The 17375-nt window shown below is 49.4% G+C and overlaps 1 protein-coding gene across 1 annotated transcript in view; it reads left to right on the forward strand.

The window, feature by feature from the left end:
- Positions 1 to 17147, forward strand: part of MARCH6 (membrane-associated ring finger (C3HC4) 6, E3 ubiquitin protein ligase) — a 42097-nt gene extending 24950 nt beyond the window's left edge. Inside the window, exons 16-25 of the mRNA XM_004678057.2 lie at positions 280 to 380; positions 2607 to 2744; positions 3799 to 4003; positions 5740 to 5809; positions 7945 to 8126; positions 9851 to 9985; positions 11620 to 11709; positions 13453 to 13585; positions 14470 to 14605; positions 16786 to 17147. Coding sequence (XP_004678114.1) covers positions 280 to 380; positions 2607 to 2744; positions 3799 to 4003; positions 5740 to 5809; positions 7945 to 8126; positions 9851 to 9985; positions 11620 to 11709; positions 13453 to 13585; positions 14470 to 14605; positions 16786 to 16873 — 1278 coding nt within the window. The 3' untranslated portion in view covers positions 16874 to 17147. The remainder of the gene's footprint in view (positions 1 to 279; positions 381 to 2606; positions 2745 to 3798; positions 4004 to 5739; positions 5810 to 7944; positions 8127 to 9850; positions 9986 to 11619; positions 11710 to 13452; positions 13586 to 14469; positions 14606 to 16785) is intronic.
- Positions 17148 to 17375: the final 228 nt, after the last annotated feature.

The raw sequence follows: 17375 nt of genomic DNA on the forward strand, positions 1-17375 counted from the left end.
GTTCACTTGCAGACAGCTCTGAGCCTTCATTGTGAGTTCTAGTTCTCTCCTCCCATACCATGTGGTGGCTGTTATTTTGTGCCGCCTTTTTGAGCCCTGTGTCCTGGAGAGAAGGGAAGCAGCACCCTAGGAATGCATTCTCGACACAGAGCCACCCGTGTGGTGTGTCGAGTGAGGACACGGAGGCCCTGGGTGGTTCAGACTTGCCTCGTGTCCTGAGTGTGTGCAGAAGGCCCACGGCAGCCAAGCGCAGCGACGGCGGCCCTATTCTTGTTGCAGATTGTCTTTGGCTCCATTGTCCTGCTGATGCTCTGGCTTCCCATACGCATAATCAAGAGTCTGCTGCCGAATTTTCTTCCGTACAATGTCATGCTCTACAGGTAAGTTTTTAAAATTGAAAAGCTTTACTAATTCACTGTTAGGGATTTGATGGAGTTCATACCTTTAAGGCATACACTTCTCAGATAGGTTTGGCATCACCTGAGAGTTACGTTTTGCCATGTCCTCAGTCACCACGTATGCTTAGCAGCAGCGTTTTCCAGAGGCGGAGTTAACTGCAGGTGCAGCGTGCCTCTGCTTGGCGTGGAAATGTCTGCATACCTGATGAGAGCGTGTTAGACGCATCCTCTTCCGATGAGGGCGCATCAGAAGGAACAAAGCCATAGCTGCACATTTAAATTGAGGTTAAAAATAGGTTACAGAGCTTAATGTTGGAAATCTCTTTTGCCCTAAATATCCAAGTTTCCTGGAAGCCTCATTGCCGCCACATTTGCATGATGCCTTCCTAAGCCAGAAGTCTGACAGGCAAATTGAAGTTTTTCCTCAAATTTACCTGAAATTAGCTTTTAAATCTTGCTAATGCTAATTCTTTACTGTCTCGGCTTTTCACTACCTTCATTTAGCCTTTTCTTGCTACTCATTTGTCATCCACCCTAATGCCTTCTCTGCCTCTTCCTCCCTGCTCTGTGTGGTGCTGACCGTCACTTAAAATGACGTGCAGGCTTGGCATAGTTGCATGCTGCCTTCTGGCATTTTATTCCAGCCTGGTTGACTCGACTCACTCACCTTTGTGTCTCTCACTAACGCCTGGCTGTTCTTTGTCTTGCCCTTGGTCTCCGCCTGGACTGACCAGCCCAGTGTTTGCCTGCCATGCCTGCCATGATTTTGTTGTTCCTTCAAAATCCAGATCAGGATTTTATTCTTTTTGACTTTTTCTTAACTGAAAGAAATCTTCACTCCCTGCTGTGTGTTTCGCCTGGTCACGTGGGGGCCAGGAAGCATGGTTCTGGCTTTCTATCTTACTGGGATAGGCCCACTGTAGTCCATTCTTTTCTGACACCAAAACTGCAGGGGTTGGTACTTCTGTCTGCATTGAGGACAGAACTGTGAACAAAACAACAGAAAACTCTAGCCTTACGGAGCTTGCATTTCAGTGGGGGAGATAGCAAGTTGAAATAGTGTATTAATAAACAGTATATATAATAAGTAGCACATTAAATCCTTAAAAGCGATGTGTGTGGGGGCGGAGAATGAAGCAAAGAAAGGAGATGGAGAGAGTAGCCAAAGTGGGGTCAAGGGGAATGGGCCGTGCTGGTTCCCAAAGGCCATGGTGCTAAGGTCTGTGCAAGGAGCAGCAGCATGGCTGGTGTGGCAGATTGAAGGTGACAAAGCAAAGTGGTTAGCCATGAGCTTAGCAAGATCTTGGAAGCCAGTTATGGAGTGCCTCAGCCATCCTGAGCACTTGATTTTGACCTGAATGCGTTGAGGAGTTACCTTGGGAGTTCTGAGCAGAGGAGGGGTCTGGAATAGGTTCAGTGAGGAGTACTCTTGCTGTGATGGAAGGCGCCTGGTGTCTCTGGGTGACCCCAGGGCAGGGCCCGCGGACAGGATAATTCTGTGATCCTGGCATGAGATGCAGAGAGTAGCTGCGATCTGAAGGAGGTAGCAGTGGAAGTACTGGCTAGATTTAGGGTCTTCCTAGCTTAAGTTCTGTGGGATCCTCTGGCCATTTGAAAGTGGGCTGGAAAAAAGACAGTCATGGGTCCAAGTCCCTGCCCCGAGAACTTGGAGGGGGCGCAGTGGCCATTTCCTGGGACGAAGACTGGAGGAGCAGTACTAAGAGGATGAGCGGGAGTTAGATGTCGGGCCTGCCCAACCTAAGATGTCCCCATGAACTGTCAAGTTGGCGCTTCAATAAATTAATTAGGGGTTGGGGAAGATGTCAGGGTAATAGGTAGAAATTTACACAAAGGTGATTGTAAACTTTTGGAGTGTTTGCATTCACCTCAAGAGCATGCGTGTAGGTGAGAGGAGAGAGGACAGTTTGTGGGTCTCCAGTTGGGGAGACCGGTCTCAGGCAGGTGTCTTTAAGAGCACAGAGGGAGTGACTAGTCACGTAACATTCAGCTAACACAGACCAGGACTGTGCATTCAGCAGCACATGAGGGGACCCCCTGCAGCTTCGAGGTGCCGTGGAGAGGAGGTGTGAACAGACTTGGGGGCACATGGCTCGGGGGTTTGGTCTCGTCCCACTAATGTGTAGTATGATGTGGCCAGAATGGAAAATGAGTGCACATCGTGAATGACGCTCTCTGTGACTGTCTCAGTGACGCCCCCGTGAGCGAACTGTCCCTTGAGCTGCTTCTGCTTCAGGTTGTCTTGCCGGCGCTACTTGAACAGGGCCACACGCGGCAGTGGCTGAAGGGGCTGGTGCGCGCCTGGACGGTGACCGCTGGGTACTTGCTGTAAGTACAGGAGGGCGTCGCGTGTGGGGTGTCGGGCTCTCCCGTCTTTCTGAAAAGTGTGTCCTGTCCCACCTGGGAAAAGTCCGCTTTAGTAAGAGACAGTTCAGTGACACCCGCTGTGAGAGTAAGAGGCTAAGAAATGAAACCTAACGCGAAAAATGCTTAAGCGTTTCTGGTCATTGCCCTCCGCAGTGGAGCAGGCAGGGTCATTCTCCGGAGGCCGCAACTGCCCGAGCCCTCCATCGTTAACTCGGCAAGCCTGAAAATGGCTTGTCGCACATTAAAAACAAGCAATGTGTCCTTATTTTCGATGTTTTCGTCTGATCTCTTCTCAGATTTGGTTTCTTAGTCATCAAGTCGGTGGGTCGTATTTGTATTTTCAAACTGTGTTTTATAGGCACCTCCACAGGTTTCTCCTTCCGTCATTATGAGCAGGATTTCCTTTTCTCATTGGTATTGCAGTGTCATGTGGCATTGAACAGAAGAGTGTTACCTGAAAGCCTATTGGGCTTACTTGAAAGTTACTTTCCTAAAAGTTGAGTTTATGATCTAAACTTTAAGAAGATACGTGGTATCCTGCAGAGATGCTTTATTGGCCTGTATTTGATTAAATGCTTCTCTCGTCTGAAGCCCTCTGCCGTGTCCCGAGCCCGCCTTATTTTGGCCCTGACTTGTGGCTGGGAAGTCCTAACTAGCTGCGTGTGGCAAACACTGCAGCCTTCTACTGAGAAAAAAACCAAGTTGCGGTTTTCCTTGAAGGTCATCAAGTCAGAGGATCTTGCACCCTGCCCTTTTTTGTTTTCAGTTACTGATTTCCCAGGTACTGACTGAAGAAAACGTGAGCTAAATCGGATGTGTGGGTGCTCTGCACGTTACGGAGCGTTCAGGTTGGGACGGTTAGCGGAGAGCCAGCACAGCTTAGACTAGTCGGCGTGCTGGAGCCGCGCGCAGGCTCCCCGGGCCTTTCTACCCCGTGTGTGAGAATGTAAGTCTCGTGTCTGCTGTTTGGCTGTAATCTGTAGTGAGAGTTTTCACTGATGTAATTTTTACACAGGGATCTTCATTCCTACTTACTGGGAGACCAGGAAGAAAACGAGAACAGTGCGAACCAACAAGTGAACAATAACCAGCACGCTCGGAACAACAATGCTATCCCCGTGGTGGGGGAGGGCCTGCACGCAGCCCACCAAGCCATACTCCAGCAGGGAGGGCCTGTCGGCTTTCAGCCGTACCGCCGGCCCTCACACTTCCCGCTCAGGGTAGGTGCCGTGCCACTCAACCAGAAGCCACGCGTGTGCACATTTATGCTGAGAGGTTTTGGTGCTCTTGTATTAGCGGGGCATCCCCCTGTGAGCACGTCCTCCGTTCTTGTGACCAGCGCACGTGTTGTAGTCTGGTACACGACAGTATGTTACAAGCTTATAAATCGGAGAGCTGGTTTATAGATTCGGGGTCCCATGAACTGGTGCTTCTCACTGTTTAAAAGGAACAATGAAAACATTCTGGAGCACATGAGAAGTCAACATTTTGATAAACTTCAACTGTGTCAGGAGCTGGAATGGGCAGTCTCCTCCTTTCCTGTTTCATCCTTATCCAAACACTGTGGGGTAGGGCGGGAGCCTCACTCAGAGCTGCCACACTCGAGAACATCCCTCTCCTAGCGAAACTTTTCTCCCAAACTGTACCAGAGCTACCCCTCGCAGTGGGCTGGTGACCTTTGTGCTTTAACCTCCAGAGACCTGTTCTTGGCCTCGGCCCTATTCGCCATGTTGTTAGTACAGTGTTCATACACGAAACCTCACTCTTCAGCTTGCAGAACAGTTCTGGAAGGTGTTAGGATCTTCACAGGGGCGGTGGTGTCAGAACTGAGTCTTTAAAGTTCCAGGCCAGGCGGAGAGCAGTGTGGGACGTGGGGAGGGCACCCTGGCTCGAGCCGGGACAGGCAGCAGGCGCGACGAGGTGGCCGGGAGCTGTGGCCATGGGCGCGTCTAAGGGCGGTCTGCCGTGGCAGTGGGTGGGGCCGGAGAGATGAGCTAGGGGTCTGCAAAGGCGCTTTCTGGCCTGGTTGGGACAGTCACGGACAGGCTGCCACCGGTGGGTCTCGGGCAGTGACGGCTGCCAGCGCCTCAGCCTCCCTGAGGACAGGCAGCTCGGTCCTTCCAGCTGTCCGCTGTGCGCCAGGCTCAGAGACACTCCAGTGTCGGCGCAGGCTGCGGGGGTGGCCGCCTGTCGCCCACTGCTGCCTCCCCCAGTGTGTGCTTGTTTTCTGCCCAGCCCAGCGGAGGAGCTACTGCTGCCAGTGGCTGTTTCTGTTTACACGTAATGACAGTAATGCAGTCTGTAAATTGTGACGCCTGCCTGTGATAGTTACCTCCAAGGTGGGAGTGAGCACGCGTTAACCGCATCACACGCTGGAGTATGTTGTTGTCAGGCCTCGGGGACTGGGCGAGCGAAGTCCCTACAAGACTGCCTGTCTTGTAGGCAGTTCCCCCTCCCCCACCCAAGTAAAGCCCTGGAAACTCCCATTACTCAGACACACTGACCCCATGCCGGGTGCCCAGTGGCCACTAACGACATCAACCCCTCAGGTGTTTCCAGCAGAAGTTTCCATCCCCACAGGATGATCTGCGTGGACACTGTTACAGAGGGAGCTTTCCTTTCATTGAGAATTTGTTTCTGAGAACTTGACAGAATGAGTGCTTTCAGTTAATATGGAAAATTTAATTGATGGCTTTATTTTTATGTTCTGATTTAAAAATGAATTTTTATTTGCTGATGTATTTGATTGTATGAAAATGGAGATATATTTTTCTTTGACGCAAAGGTGAACTTATCCAAAATAAAATTTTCCTTCCTATGTGGAAAGAAGGAAACCTGGAAATAACAGATTCTAGGCAGCTGGCCTTTCCTGGGAGGGCTGTGCTGGCGCGGGAGGGTTGGGCAGGCCTCGCTGCTCCCTCTCGGCCCGCTCAGGCTCTTTCGTCTTGTCTTGCAGATCTTTCTGTTGATTGTCTTCATGTGTATAACCTTGCTGATCGCCAGCCTCATCTGCCTTACTCTACCAGGTAGGAGCCAATCCTCACTCTTAGCGAATGACATCATGAAAAGATGCTTTGCTTTAAAATGGTATTGGTGTTGTTATTATTATTATAGTTTATTTTTACATCATTTTGTGCCTTTTTCCATCTCAGCTGCATCCCCATGGACTTCCCATCACCATTTCACTAAAGGGGTATTTTTATGTGATATTTGTGTGAATACAAATGTGGAATCGTTTTCCCCTCATTTTGATTGACTGAGGTTCACTTACAGCTTTAGAGTAAAGCTGGGTAGAATCAGATGTAATTTTATGATTCATTTTTGCAAGTGAAACACTGATCACTCAGTTTTCCTGGATCTTGTCTTACTACGTGTGAATTTTGACAATGTTGTTGCATGGCATCCTCCCTATTTCAAGCCAGTCTTTAGATGTTTGGGAAGCCAGGCTATTTTACCATTTGGTATTATTTAGAGATGCTTATCTTTCGATTTCATCTAACACATAGCAAGCTGTGAGTTAATGCAGTGTTGGGGCCTTTTTCCCACAGGCCCCAGTGATGGGGGCGAGGTTCAAAGCTAGTGCCACTGTGGCAGGCCTGCCTCGCATCCCAGCCGTGCCACACCGGCGGGCACACTCCCTCCATGCTGGTGCGCCAGCCACTTAAGTAGTGGAAGGTGATTTATTGCTGTTACCAAACACACCTGTCTACTGAACTAGTCTTGATCATAGCACTAATGTGATATCTTATTTGTAAATAAAAGTTATGCTAAATATTCAAGTTTCCTTAAATTCCATCAAAGAATAATGAAATGTCTTCTTGGTAACCTGACCTCTGCCTCCCCCTCTGAGGGGCACCACCTTCGAGGTGTCACAGGCATGCAAGAGGGCTCCCCACCATGCCAGCTAGCTGCTGTTAAGTTACTACAACTAAGAATGATTCTGTCCTTTCAAAGACACTTGATTAGAAGTATGTGAAATGTGGAATAGAAGGCAACCAGTAAATATTCAAAAACAAGCAACTAGCAACAACAACAAAAAACCTACCACAGTAAAAATGCTGAGGTAGGAACATGCACACTGCAGGAGACTTGCTGCAGAATTATTGGGGTGATTTTTGTATCTTCAGATTAATAGGCACAGGGCTTATTTCATACAGCACAAGTGTTTGTCTACAGGAATGAGTGAACTTAGTATCCGTGCTATTTTGTAAGGGGTGAGGGCAGCTTTGGGGCTGACTTCCTATGAAGACGGAACTAGCTCAGCAAGGCCAGGAGCGCGAGCTCCCTCTTGTAGGTCCCCGTGACACCCTCAGCCTCCACTGTGACCTGGATTGTGTATGCAGAGTGCTTTTGCTTCCCTTCGGTGTCTCGACCTGAATGAGTGTGGTAGCTACATTGGAGGTTAATGAGATGATGTGTGGAAGTGCTTAGCACAGCTACTAGGTCCTTGGAGGTCTCAAGAAATTGTAGAGTCAGTATGTTGTTATGGAGAAAACAGTTGTAGGTGCTGGAGATTCGGGTCTTGCTGTTCTTTCTAGCCTTGTTAAGAAGTGACCATGGAAAGAGAACTCGTGCAAATGATGGCTCCTGAGCAGTGTCCGGGGGACATGGCATAGCCGTTGGTGAGGCTCCCTAGGGAAGCCACAGCACTGACCGTGCTCAGTCTGTGCCCAGCTCTCCGTGGAACATAGAGTCTTCAAGTATATTTTCTAAGACAAATATGTTATTCTTAGGTTATTGTGCGTTCACATGTTACTGCCTCACTACTTACTAAAGTAAACTAGTATTCTGTCTTGATGAATGAGCCACTTTTTAAGAAAGTCTGTTGTTTGTAATGTTCTCATTTATGTCCTATTATGCAAATAATGATTTTAATTGGTGATAAAAACAATGAGACCAACAGCCCCCTGGTGCATTTTCTGGCCCCAAGGAACAAATAATTGACTTGCCCTTTCAGGAGAGCTTGTCCCCAGTGACTGCCTGTGTTCTGGTTGCGTCTTCATCAAATTGAGTTTGTGGGGTGTTTTTCTTAACATAGATACCGATATTTATAATATGATGTCCTTTTACCAGCGTGAACATACTAATAGAACATTAGCATCAGGGCTACAGGTCTCGCTATATGGCCATTTATCTCATTTATCAGCCTCTCTGTTTTCAGTATTTGCCGGCCGTTGGTTAATGTCATTTTGGACGGGGACTGCCAAAATCCACGAACTCTACACAGCTGCGTGTGGCCTCTATGTTTGCTGGCTAACCATAAGGGCAGTGACCGTGTTGGTGGCCTGGATGCCCCAAGGACGCAGAGTGATCTTCCAGAAGGTTAAAGAGTGGTCCCTCATGGTAGGTTTTTGTCATTAAGGCTGATCTGTCCTTCTGATGGGCCCAGCCATTTATTTATTTTGTTTTAAAAGATTTATTTGTTTATGCTTACAGAACTGGGGTACAGTGCAGGGATGGTGAGAGGACTGACCAGAAACAGTGGGGAGCAGAACAGCCAGACCAACAAAGTACACTGCTTAGGGGAGCAGTGGGGAGACAGGAGAGGTCTGCAGCGCCATGAGGATCACCTCCCTAGGCAGGATCGAACTCATGCTGAGGCTAGCTTTGTAGTACCGAACTTTAACCCATTGTACCACCAGGGCGGGCCCCCAGCCATTTTTAAAAATCCTTACACTTGATTTCTTCACTATGCTGATAATGTCAAGAGAGCTGATCTTTTTAGTTAGAAGGAAAGTCTTTTAAAAGAGTAGCATTTTGGTTCCTTCTAAGGAACCATGTTAAAGGAGAACAGTGCTATTAAGTGATCCAGTAAGGCCCTCAAGTCCGTACCATAAATAGAAAACTTACTTAGAGGTTTCATTGCATTTTTAAGGACTAAAATATTCTGTAGAATGTAAAACCAAGTTAGTTGGAGTGGAATTTTCACTTTGATGATTATTTTGATCTATGTAAACATGTAAATCTTGACTTGAGGATCATGTCATTTTTTTCCACACAAATGAAATTTCTTTAATTAGTAGTTTCCGCTTAAAGCCGGAATTTAAGAATTGTCTGACTTACTTAAAAGTGTAATAAGTGATGGAACAAGCTAATACTCTACAAATGTTGGGGAGGAAAAGGTAAGATTATTGTTCAGGTATGACTGGTAAATATATTTAAGCCTTTTATTATTTGTATAATCAACTTTAGTTTTGTATTTCAGTTTCACTGGAAGTTAAGTAGCCATTTAATATTAGTGTTGAAACAAAATTGTAAACATAAGAGATCATTGTATCTTACGAGTGAAGGGGTTTCATTGCTGTGTAAGCCATAAGGTGAGACATTCCGCTGTTTAAAAATACAGTCTTCAACCCTGTCCCCACACATTGCTGTGTAAAGAAGCAAGTGGCGTGTCTTCGCGCACTCTGCATTAGCCAGGGGAAGCAGTGTACTAATGAGGTTACCTGAAGGAAGAGTGGGGTCACGGGTCATCAGGGCAACCGTGAAGGCCACTTACACTTAATTCGTTGTCAGGAGTTCTGAAAGTTCCCTTCCCGGCATTGGCCCTTGGTTCCTTGTGTCTGCTGAACATTCATTTGTCACTTTGTCCAATATCTAGACCCCTGAGAACAGTAACTGTGTAGTGATCACGGTGTTGGGCAACACAGAGGACACGTGTCATCATGGTGGCTTCCGGAGGGAGCCGGTGGGTCACTGTAGTGGCCTTTCTGCACTGCTGCTCAGCAGGCTCTGACCGCCTGTGGCTGGACTGCCATCGGGCCAGGGCCTGTAGCTTTTCTTCTACAAACAAAAGGCCTCTTCCTGCGAAGGAGAAAAACAGCACAGGCTTCGGGTTAATTCGTAAAAAAAATTAATTACCTATAATTTTATAGCAGCAACACCTTATTTCATGTTTTATTTGCACACTCTTAGGTCTTTAGAAATTGCATTGAAACACATGACTTGTGTAGATTGTGTAGGATTTTTATTCTGTCAGGCATCGGGTGAGAGAAGAAAAATAACTTCGGAATGGAGTAGAATTTGGCTACTAGCCAGACTTAGTGAACGCGTCTCATTCCGTGTAGATAATGAAGACTCTGATCGTTGCGGTGCTGCTGGCTGGGGTTGTCCCCCTCCTCCTGGGGCTTCTGTTCGAGCTGGTCATTGTCGCTCCCCTGCGAGTCCCCTTGGATCAGACTCCTCTTTTTTACCCATGGCAGGTAAGTCTGTCTCTTTGCTTGTGGTATTTTGTTACGAATTTGGGATTATAAAATTCCTCCATTCTTTAAAATGTGATTTAAACTATTTAGGAAGACTAATTTTTTTCTTTCTTAGGGACCCTTGTAACGTTGATTAAACACCATTTTAATTGTTTGCTTTCAAAACACATAGGCCCTGTCACTCCTATTTTAAATACATAGGAGTTTAAGTAAAGCCCTTACTGTCTAGGCTAAGGTGGCACTATTCATTTGGGATTCTTCATTAGTGCAAACTAAAATGTTAATCTCTTCACCTCTCTTTTAGGGTGAGGTATCTTCCTCCTGTTGGCTTTAAAACTTTAAGCAGTAACTCTTCAGTAATTACCACGTGTTCCCACAAAGTCCTGGTTATATTAAAAAAGAGCATTCAGAGGGAACCTGTGTAGGTTATAGCAAAGGCCCAGAGCTCATGGAAATCACAAATCTTACTTGAGTGTTCAGTCTGCGCCTGTCTCCTGTGCTGAGAACTCGGGGAAGTGAGGCCAGTGCAGGAAGTCCTTGAGGCACCACGGGCTGGGGGAGGCGGACGTGTGCAGAGGAGCTGCACTGTGGCGGCGGGAGGCACATGCAGCCGCGGCTCCCGTCAGAGGCATTTAACCTGGCTGGGGGGCTCCGATGTAGCTTTCTGTGGGAGGTAATGTCAGGACAGCCTGGTAGGGACGAGATCAGTAAGAAAGGGAGAGGTGTTTTCCCTGTTCTGGCTCTGGCCAGATGGGCGAGCTGGGGCATGGTGGGGGCTGCCGCCAGGCTAGGTGCCTTCAGAGTCCAAGCAGTGAAGGAGAATGTTGACGACAGCTATGTCTGCTGTCTCTGCACGAACCTCACCGCAGCGGCGTCACACAGCGCTGCAGATTGATGGATGCTGTCTTCTTAACAGAACAGTACCAGCTTCATTAACAGAATTAGAATGTCACTGTTCTAAGGTCCACAAAGCATGCATTCCACCAAGGACCGCTTGCAGGCGCTAAACCCGCCTGGCACAAGTTGAGGGGTCTTCAGTACTGTTGCTGCCCTAAGACACTGATCACTGGGCCCTGCGGGCCACGCGGGCCGGGAACAGGAATTCAGATAGGGCGTGTTAACACTCTCTGTCCCATATTACCTGGGGTCTCACTGGGGAGACACAGTGACTTGAAGGTGATTTTTACAATGGAAAAAACGATCAGAAGCAATTAGATAACCAGAAGAGAATGGTTAAATAAGGTGCCAGGTATATCTGCTTTGGAATCTAATGCAGCAGTAGAAAAAGAATGAAGTTGAACTTGTATGTTTTGTTGTAGGTAAAATAGTGTAGTGAAAGGAAACCAAGGCAGTGTCCTGCTTGTCAAGACCTCCACTCATGTCCACACTTTCCTAATAATCTTGGGGGGAAAGTATGTCCCTGAAAGATACACAACAAGAATGATTCTTGATAGGAACCTTGAACTGACGGGAGAAAATACTCTGTATTTTCCAGCATATGTTAGCTTGATGTAAAATTGTTACCGATCTTGTAAAGACTTCGGTTTGAGGTAAGAAAATTGTACAGAGTTTGCATGCTGGATTTACTACTTAAGAACAAACCAACGAATTAAACAAACATTTTATTGCCCTAGGACTGGGCACTTGGAGTCCTGCATGCCAAGATCATTGCAGCGATCACACTGATGGGCCCACAGTGGTGGCTCAAGACCGTGATTGAGCAGGTAAGCGAGTCGCCGTATAGAAATAGGCTGGAGTGATGGCAGTGATGTTTGACTTACGGGACAGCTTACGTTGCATTGTTCCACTTTGCTATGTTTTCTTTAGTGAGAGTACATAACCTTTGTTTGTTTTCTTTAGTGAGAGTACATAACCTTTGTTTGTTTATGAGTGAGGCATTGTCTGTGATGTGACCATGAGTTTCACCCACTGCTCGGAGACTCACTGGCTTTTTCACCAGTAACTAAAGCAACCAGAGTCCTGTGTGAAGTGCAGGCAGAAGTCAGCCTGTGTGCTGATGTCCAGAGCAGGAGCTCTGTGAAGCCTTACTCTTTGGTTTCTAGGCTTACAGAGAGGGGAGAAAGGCACTCTAGGGAATGCATAGGGGAAAGGACAAAAGAATTACAACTTAAGAAAAGCAGAGCAGTTTGGAAGCACCGCAGCTGTGTAGTAACCGAGGGTAACTCGCGCTGGCTTGGGGTCTTCCGGCAGTCGCTCGCTGCGGTGGTAACCCGAGCCAGGGTGCTTCTGACGGTAAGGCCAGGAGGTCAGTCTCTCACTTCAGCGAGATTTCTGTCCAGAAAAGGCAGCCTAGCAGGTTTTGGCACTTCAGTTATTTGGAAATGCCCCTGGAGCAGCTGCCTTCCTTCAGGCCATACCCCGTGAGTGGGGGGTGGAGTGCTGCAGCGGTCAGGCTACCGCTTTCTTATGCAGTGAGTAAAAGGCTTCCGTCCTCAGCCCAGCATGCACAAGAAAGTGGCCCCAGGCTTCCCGACGGGCAGGAAACTGGAGTGTCTGCCCGCTCCTTTCCACCCCTGAGGGGCTGAGGTCCCGCTTAGTGGCTGGTGTGCAGCCAGCTGTGCTGGAGTCTCAGTTGCACCACGCGTGGAGGGGTGTCACGGGAGGTGGAATCCCACTTGGAGGCCTCTGGGTCCTGGGTGACCATCGCCATTTCTTGTTCTCTGGCGCATCCCTTCTCGCCTCTCTTTCATGTGTGGGGCTGTGGAAAGGTTGGGGCTGCTTTAGAAGCACGAGGCGGCCTCACTGCGTTGATGTCAGTGCACCGGGCTGACAGGGCTCCTCAGGAGGCATGGAGGTGAGCTGTTTATCACTCGCCTCTGCACGCCCCGACCTCACCTGAGGGCACATGTGGCTGGCCAGGGGAAGAGAAGTGCTCTCTGCCCTCTGCATGCTGTCTTCATTTCCTGCGACTGCAGAGGCTTTCATTTCCGTCCAGTCTTTCTCTCTGGAGAACGTCTGATAAGTCAGAGCCTATCATTGTGGAATTCTCTCATACTTTAGTTTTTACATAAAGTATCTTTTGTTAAAGTTTGACTTAGACAAACCTTTTAGAAATATTTACAGTGCGCTCTTACGTTCAGATATGATGTGATCTTGAGTAACGTATTTGAGGAGTAATATACTCGAAACACGCAGTACTTCAGTTAGTGTCTCAGATGACCAGTGCTACATGCCGCTTGGTACTGCTTAGTGCAAGCTGACGTGGGGGTTCTCACGTCACCCCTCAGTACAGGTAGCCACGAAGTGTAGGGTAAATACGTTCTGGAAAGACTTGAGGCTGCCACTGCTGTGTTTGTGCAGGACGAGCTCTGACTCTGGAAAGACAGTGTGAATTGGCAGGCGGGCAGATTCAAGTCTCTGTGGCTCAGTAGCGGTGGTTCTATTAATCCAGAGGAATTTGCTCAGTAGCCTTACGCTCTAATTCCCACGCTCCCTTCCCCCTTCAGGTGTATGCCAACGGCATCCGGAACATTGACCTCCACTATATCATCCGTAAGCTGGCAGCCCCAGTGATCTCCGTGCTCCTGCTTTCCCTGTGCGTCCCTTACGTCATTGCGTCTGGTGTCGTTCCTTTACTCGGTGAGTAGCGCTGGCAGGAGGCGCGAGAGTACCGACAACGCCGGCCGTGTCGCGGGCTGGCTGACTCCAGGCGCTTTGCTTGCAGGCTCGAGCCCAGCTAACGCCATGGTGCAGCGTGTACTTTCCTTAGATGTGATTACTTGGGGCGTTAGCGAGGCCACAAAGCTCTTCAGCATGCCTTTTCTCCCTCGGGTAAAAGTATGGGCATTTACAATCTCCCCCAAATAGTTGTCTTCCCCTGTCAAGACATGCTATAATCTTATAAAGCCAAGAAAAAGTGTTATTTAATTTCTGAGAAATTTCTTAGCACAAAGGAGAAGCGCTGCGGTCCGCAGCCTCCGGCCGCTGGCAGCGCATGTTTTCCATGGCGCTTAGACCTGGCATATGTCAGAAAAGGACAGTGATCTCCCTCTGAATGCTTTTCTTCTAAACCCCCTCTGTCATCACCTGACAAGTCACGTGAGTCAGAGACCTTTAGAGGTCATCACTCCCTGCACTCAGGTGGGCCGGCTCCCTGATCTGACCTCCAGGGTCTGTCCCTTGCCGCTGGCCCTGTGCCCGGGCTAGTGCAGGTGACGTGTCTCCTGCCCTGACTTCCTGCACTGGTCCCAGCCCACCGTGCATCTCCACGGCGACCTCGTAAGACCCAGGCTCACTGTTGCTGTCGGTCAGCGTTCTCAGGTGGTTGCCCTCGTGACCTTTAAAACATGACCTTGACGTCACTGACCCAGCTCCGCCTCTGGCCGAGGCCTCGCAGTCTGGCCCCCTCCCTGGCCTCCTTCCCCGTCATACCAAGTCTCATGCCCTGCTTCATAGAGAAAGAACACATTTGCTGTCACTGTTGCTCTGTATATCCGCAAGTGTTTTGGGTTTTGTTTTTGCAGGTGTTACTGCAGAAATGCAAAACTTGGTTCACCGGCGGATCTACCCCTTTTTACTGATGGTCGTGGTGTTGATGGGCATCCTGTCCTTCCAGGTCCGCCAGTTTAAGCGCCTTTATGAACATATTAAAAATGACAAGTAAGTGCAGCCTGCCATTGCTCTGGAAGGTAGTCCATTGCTTAATTTTTGTGCCTAGTGTGATAAAGGAAGGAAAAGTGCTCAGTTTCTGTATATATTTTGGGTGGAATTACCAGCATCTCCGGAAAGCTTGGATATAGGGTCTGAAAGAGCGGGATTGCGGGCTCGGGGGGGCTGTGCACCTGGAAGTCTGGCGCTGCCGCTCAGTGGCGGCGAAGCGTCGCTGGGAGTGGTGGTGTTTAACATGAAAGTAGGGGTCTCTGTTGGCGCCTGCGCTGTAGCAGGATACGGCAAGACTCCCAAATGCAGTCAGTGTGTTTTCAGATGTTCTTGTTATCTGACACCCCAATAAACAGTTTAGATGAAAATAAGGCGCCCACATGAAGAATAAGCAGTGCTGCCTGTGTTCCTCTTGGAACCAAAGGCCTTAGGCTACATTCGCTGTTGCTGAGAGAGGCAGATCGGAGTCCTGCACAGTGCTGTGGGACGGCTTGGCCTCAGTGAGAGTCTGCAAACCCCAGGGAACATGCCTTCCTGGGCCAGGAGCCAGCTGCTCAGCCACACGAACGAACGGAGGCTGCTCCACTGGCCCCTGGTGTGTGAGAGGGCACCTGTGTGTGCATCCCGAGGGATGGCGAGCCCGGCTCTGCTCTCGACGGCCCTCGTCGACCAGCAGCTTCCTCCTCGCTCGTGAGTACCACTGCGGGCAGCGGATTAGCTGCTCGCCTTACGCACTCTGAGGACTTTTAAAAATAACACTTTTCAGAGTGAAGTTCAGGACATTAATGGCTTGTCCAGAGCATGTGCTCACAGTGAGACACAAGCACACTGGCCGCTGGAGTCCAAGTTCAGTCCACCATGAGAGAATAGGAGGCGACTGGTGAGGAAACTTGGTCCCCACGCGTGTTGACACAGGAGGGAATGCCGCAGGCAGGGTAGTAAACCCAGCCGGCCCCGGGCACTCTGCTCTGTCCTTCACACGCGTCGCCTGTCTTCCTGGCCTTCCGCAGTGGCCCTTTCCCGCCCACCCACTTGTCATTTCTTAGGCGTTATTTTCTGCTCTTTGCCTAAAGCCAGGCTACTCTTTTATCTCCTTTACTCAGAAAAATACTGAGCTGCTAACTGCCATCTTGACACGTGGTGTTTGGTCCCTGCGTGGTGGGCCTGGGCACGACAGGGGCTGGGGCAGCAGGGGGTTGGGTGTGGGTTCCGGGTGCCCCTTTTCTGCCACTGAGTTACTTTTTGCTCCTGTAGTGAATTAGCATTGCTTTCTACTCTGCCCTTTCATTGCTCGAAGGCTGGCAATCTTGAGGGTTATGATGCACGGGTCAGGTAGCGCTGGTGTGTGGCATCAGGTACTGCGCAGTGTCATCGTTGACATGGTCAGATGGTACAGAGTCCTCACAGGTCATGGTCTGGCAGACCTACAAGAAGGCGTTAACGAGTAAGATTGTGAAGAACCAATACTGTCCGTGAGATGTTTCAGCAGTGAAATACTTTAACTGCCAGAATACCTCGCCGGCCCGTGTGTGTAGAGGACAGTGGCAGATGAGCGGAGGGTGGGAGAGCGCTGGGGCCGGCACTGTGAGCACACTGAGCCCAGCGGTCGCCAGCTCGGCTAGCAAGGCCACTTCTGTAGACTCGTTTCATTTTTTAAAAATTTATTTATGCACACAAGAACTGGGGTGTGGGCCAGAGGTGAGGGGGGATGAGAGGATTCCCTAGAGACAGAATGGGGAGCAGAACAGGCAGATCCACGGAATCATACTGCTGAGGGGAGCAGCGGGGAGACAGGAGGGGTCTGCTGTGCCCTGTGGTCGCTCCCTGGCTGGGGTCCAACTCCTGCAGCAGGGGCTGCGGCATCCTCACCGTGCCGCGCTTTAACCTGTTGCGCCACCAGGGAGGCCCTGCGCTTCCAATTTCTGTGTCAGTCTAGGGCACAGAATACCACAGCAGTGACGACTACACCTGAGTCTCAGACCCCAGGTCTGGGCAGCCCCTTCCAGTGCAGGCTTCACTCTCCTGCCTCGAGACTCTCTTAGTACTTACATGACCGTGAAAGGGTTTTAAGTGGGAGTGAAGTGATGGGATCTGATTTAAAAGAGAGTGCGCCCTGCCCCTGCTCAGAATGTTGTCTGTCCGAGCATGTGTGAGACAGTGACCTCCCTTTTTATACCTAGATACCTGGTGGGCCAGCGCCTCGTGAATTACGAGCGGAAATCCGGCAAGCAGGGCGCAGCTCCGCCGCCAGCGTCATCCCAGGAATAAAGGGTCTCCGGCCCCTGACCTTCCCTTGCCGTTGCGTGTCCTTTCTTGTGGACTTCTCTCTTTGGAGACTTTCCCGGTGATCTCTCAGCATTGTTTTAAGTTAAATGTATTTGACTCGCGTGCTCGGCACTCGGAGCGCAGCCGTGGAAGGCTCTGCTGCCTTTCTGCATCTTCTGATGTCGCCGCTGGCTGAGCTCTGTACATGTGTAAATAAGGAGTTCCTGGATACCCCGAAACTTTGGATTAAACAGAATGTGCATTGTACATCTTTAAACAAAATGTATATTAATTTATTAAATCTAGTTGTCACTTTATTTTGGACCTGCTGTGATCTTGACAGGCAGCGTGCCACAGAGCCGTCGGGCAGAGGGAGCCTTTCCAGTGACTTCTGGGGCCGGTGCCAGTGTCCTGGCGGCTCTCGGCAGTGGGCTGCACATCTGCCTGTTCTGGCTGTCCGCACCTTACAGGAAGGTGAGGAGAAGCGAGTAGAAGTCGGCGGCGG

The sequence above is a fragment of the Condylura cristata genome, unplaced genomic scaffold, assembly GCF_000260355.1.
Source record: "Condylura cristata isolate star-nosed mole 26May11 unplaced genomic scaffold, ConCri1.0 scaffold00007, whole genome shotgun sequence".
In the NCBI taxonomy this organism is placed as follows: domain Eukaryota; kingdom Metazoa; phylum Chordata; class Mammalia; order Eulipotyphla; family Talpidae; genus Condylura; species Condylura cristata.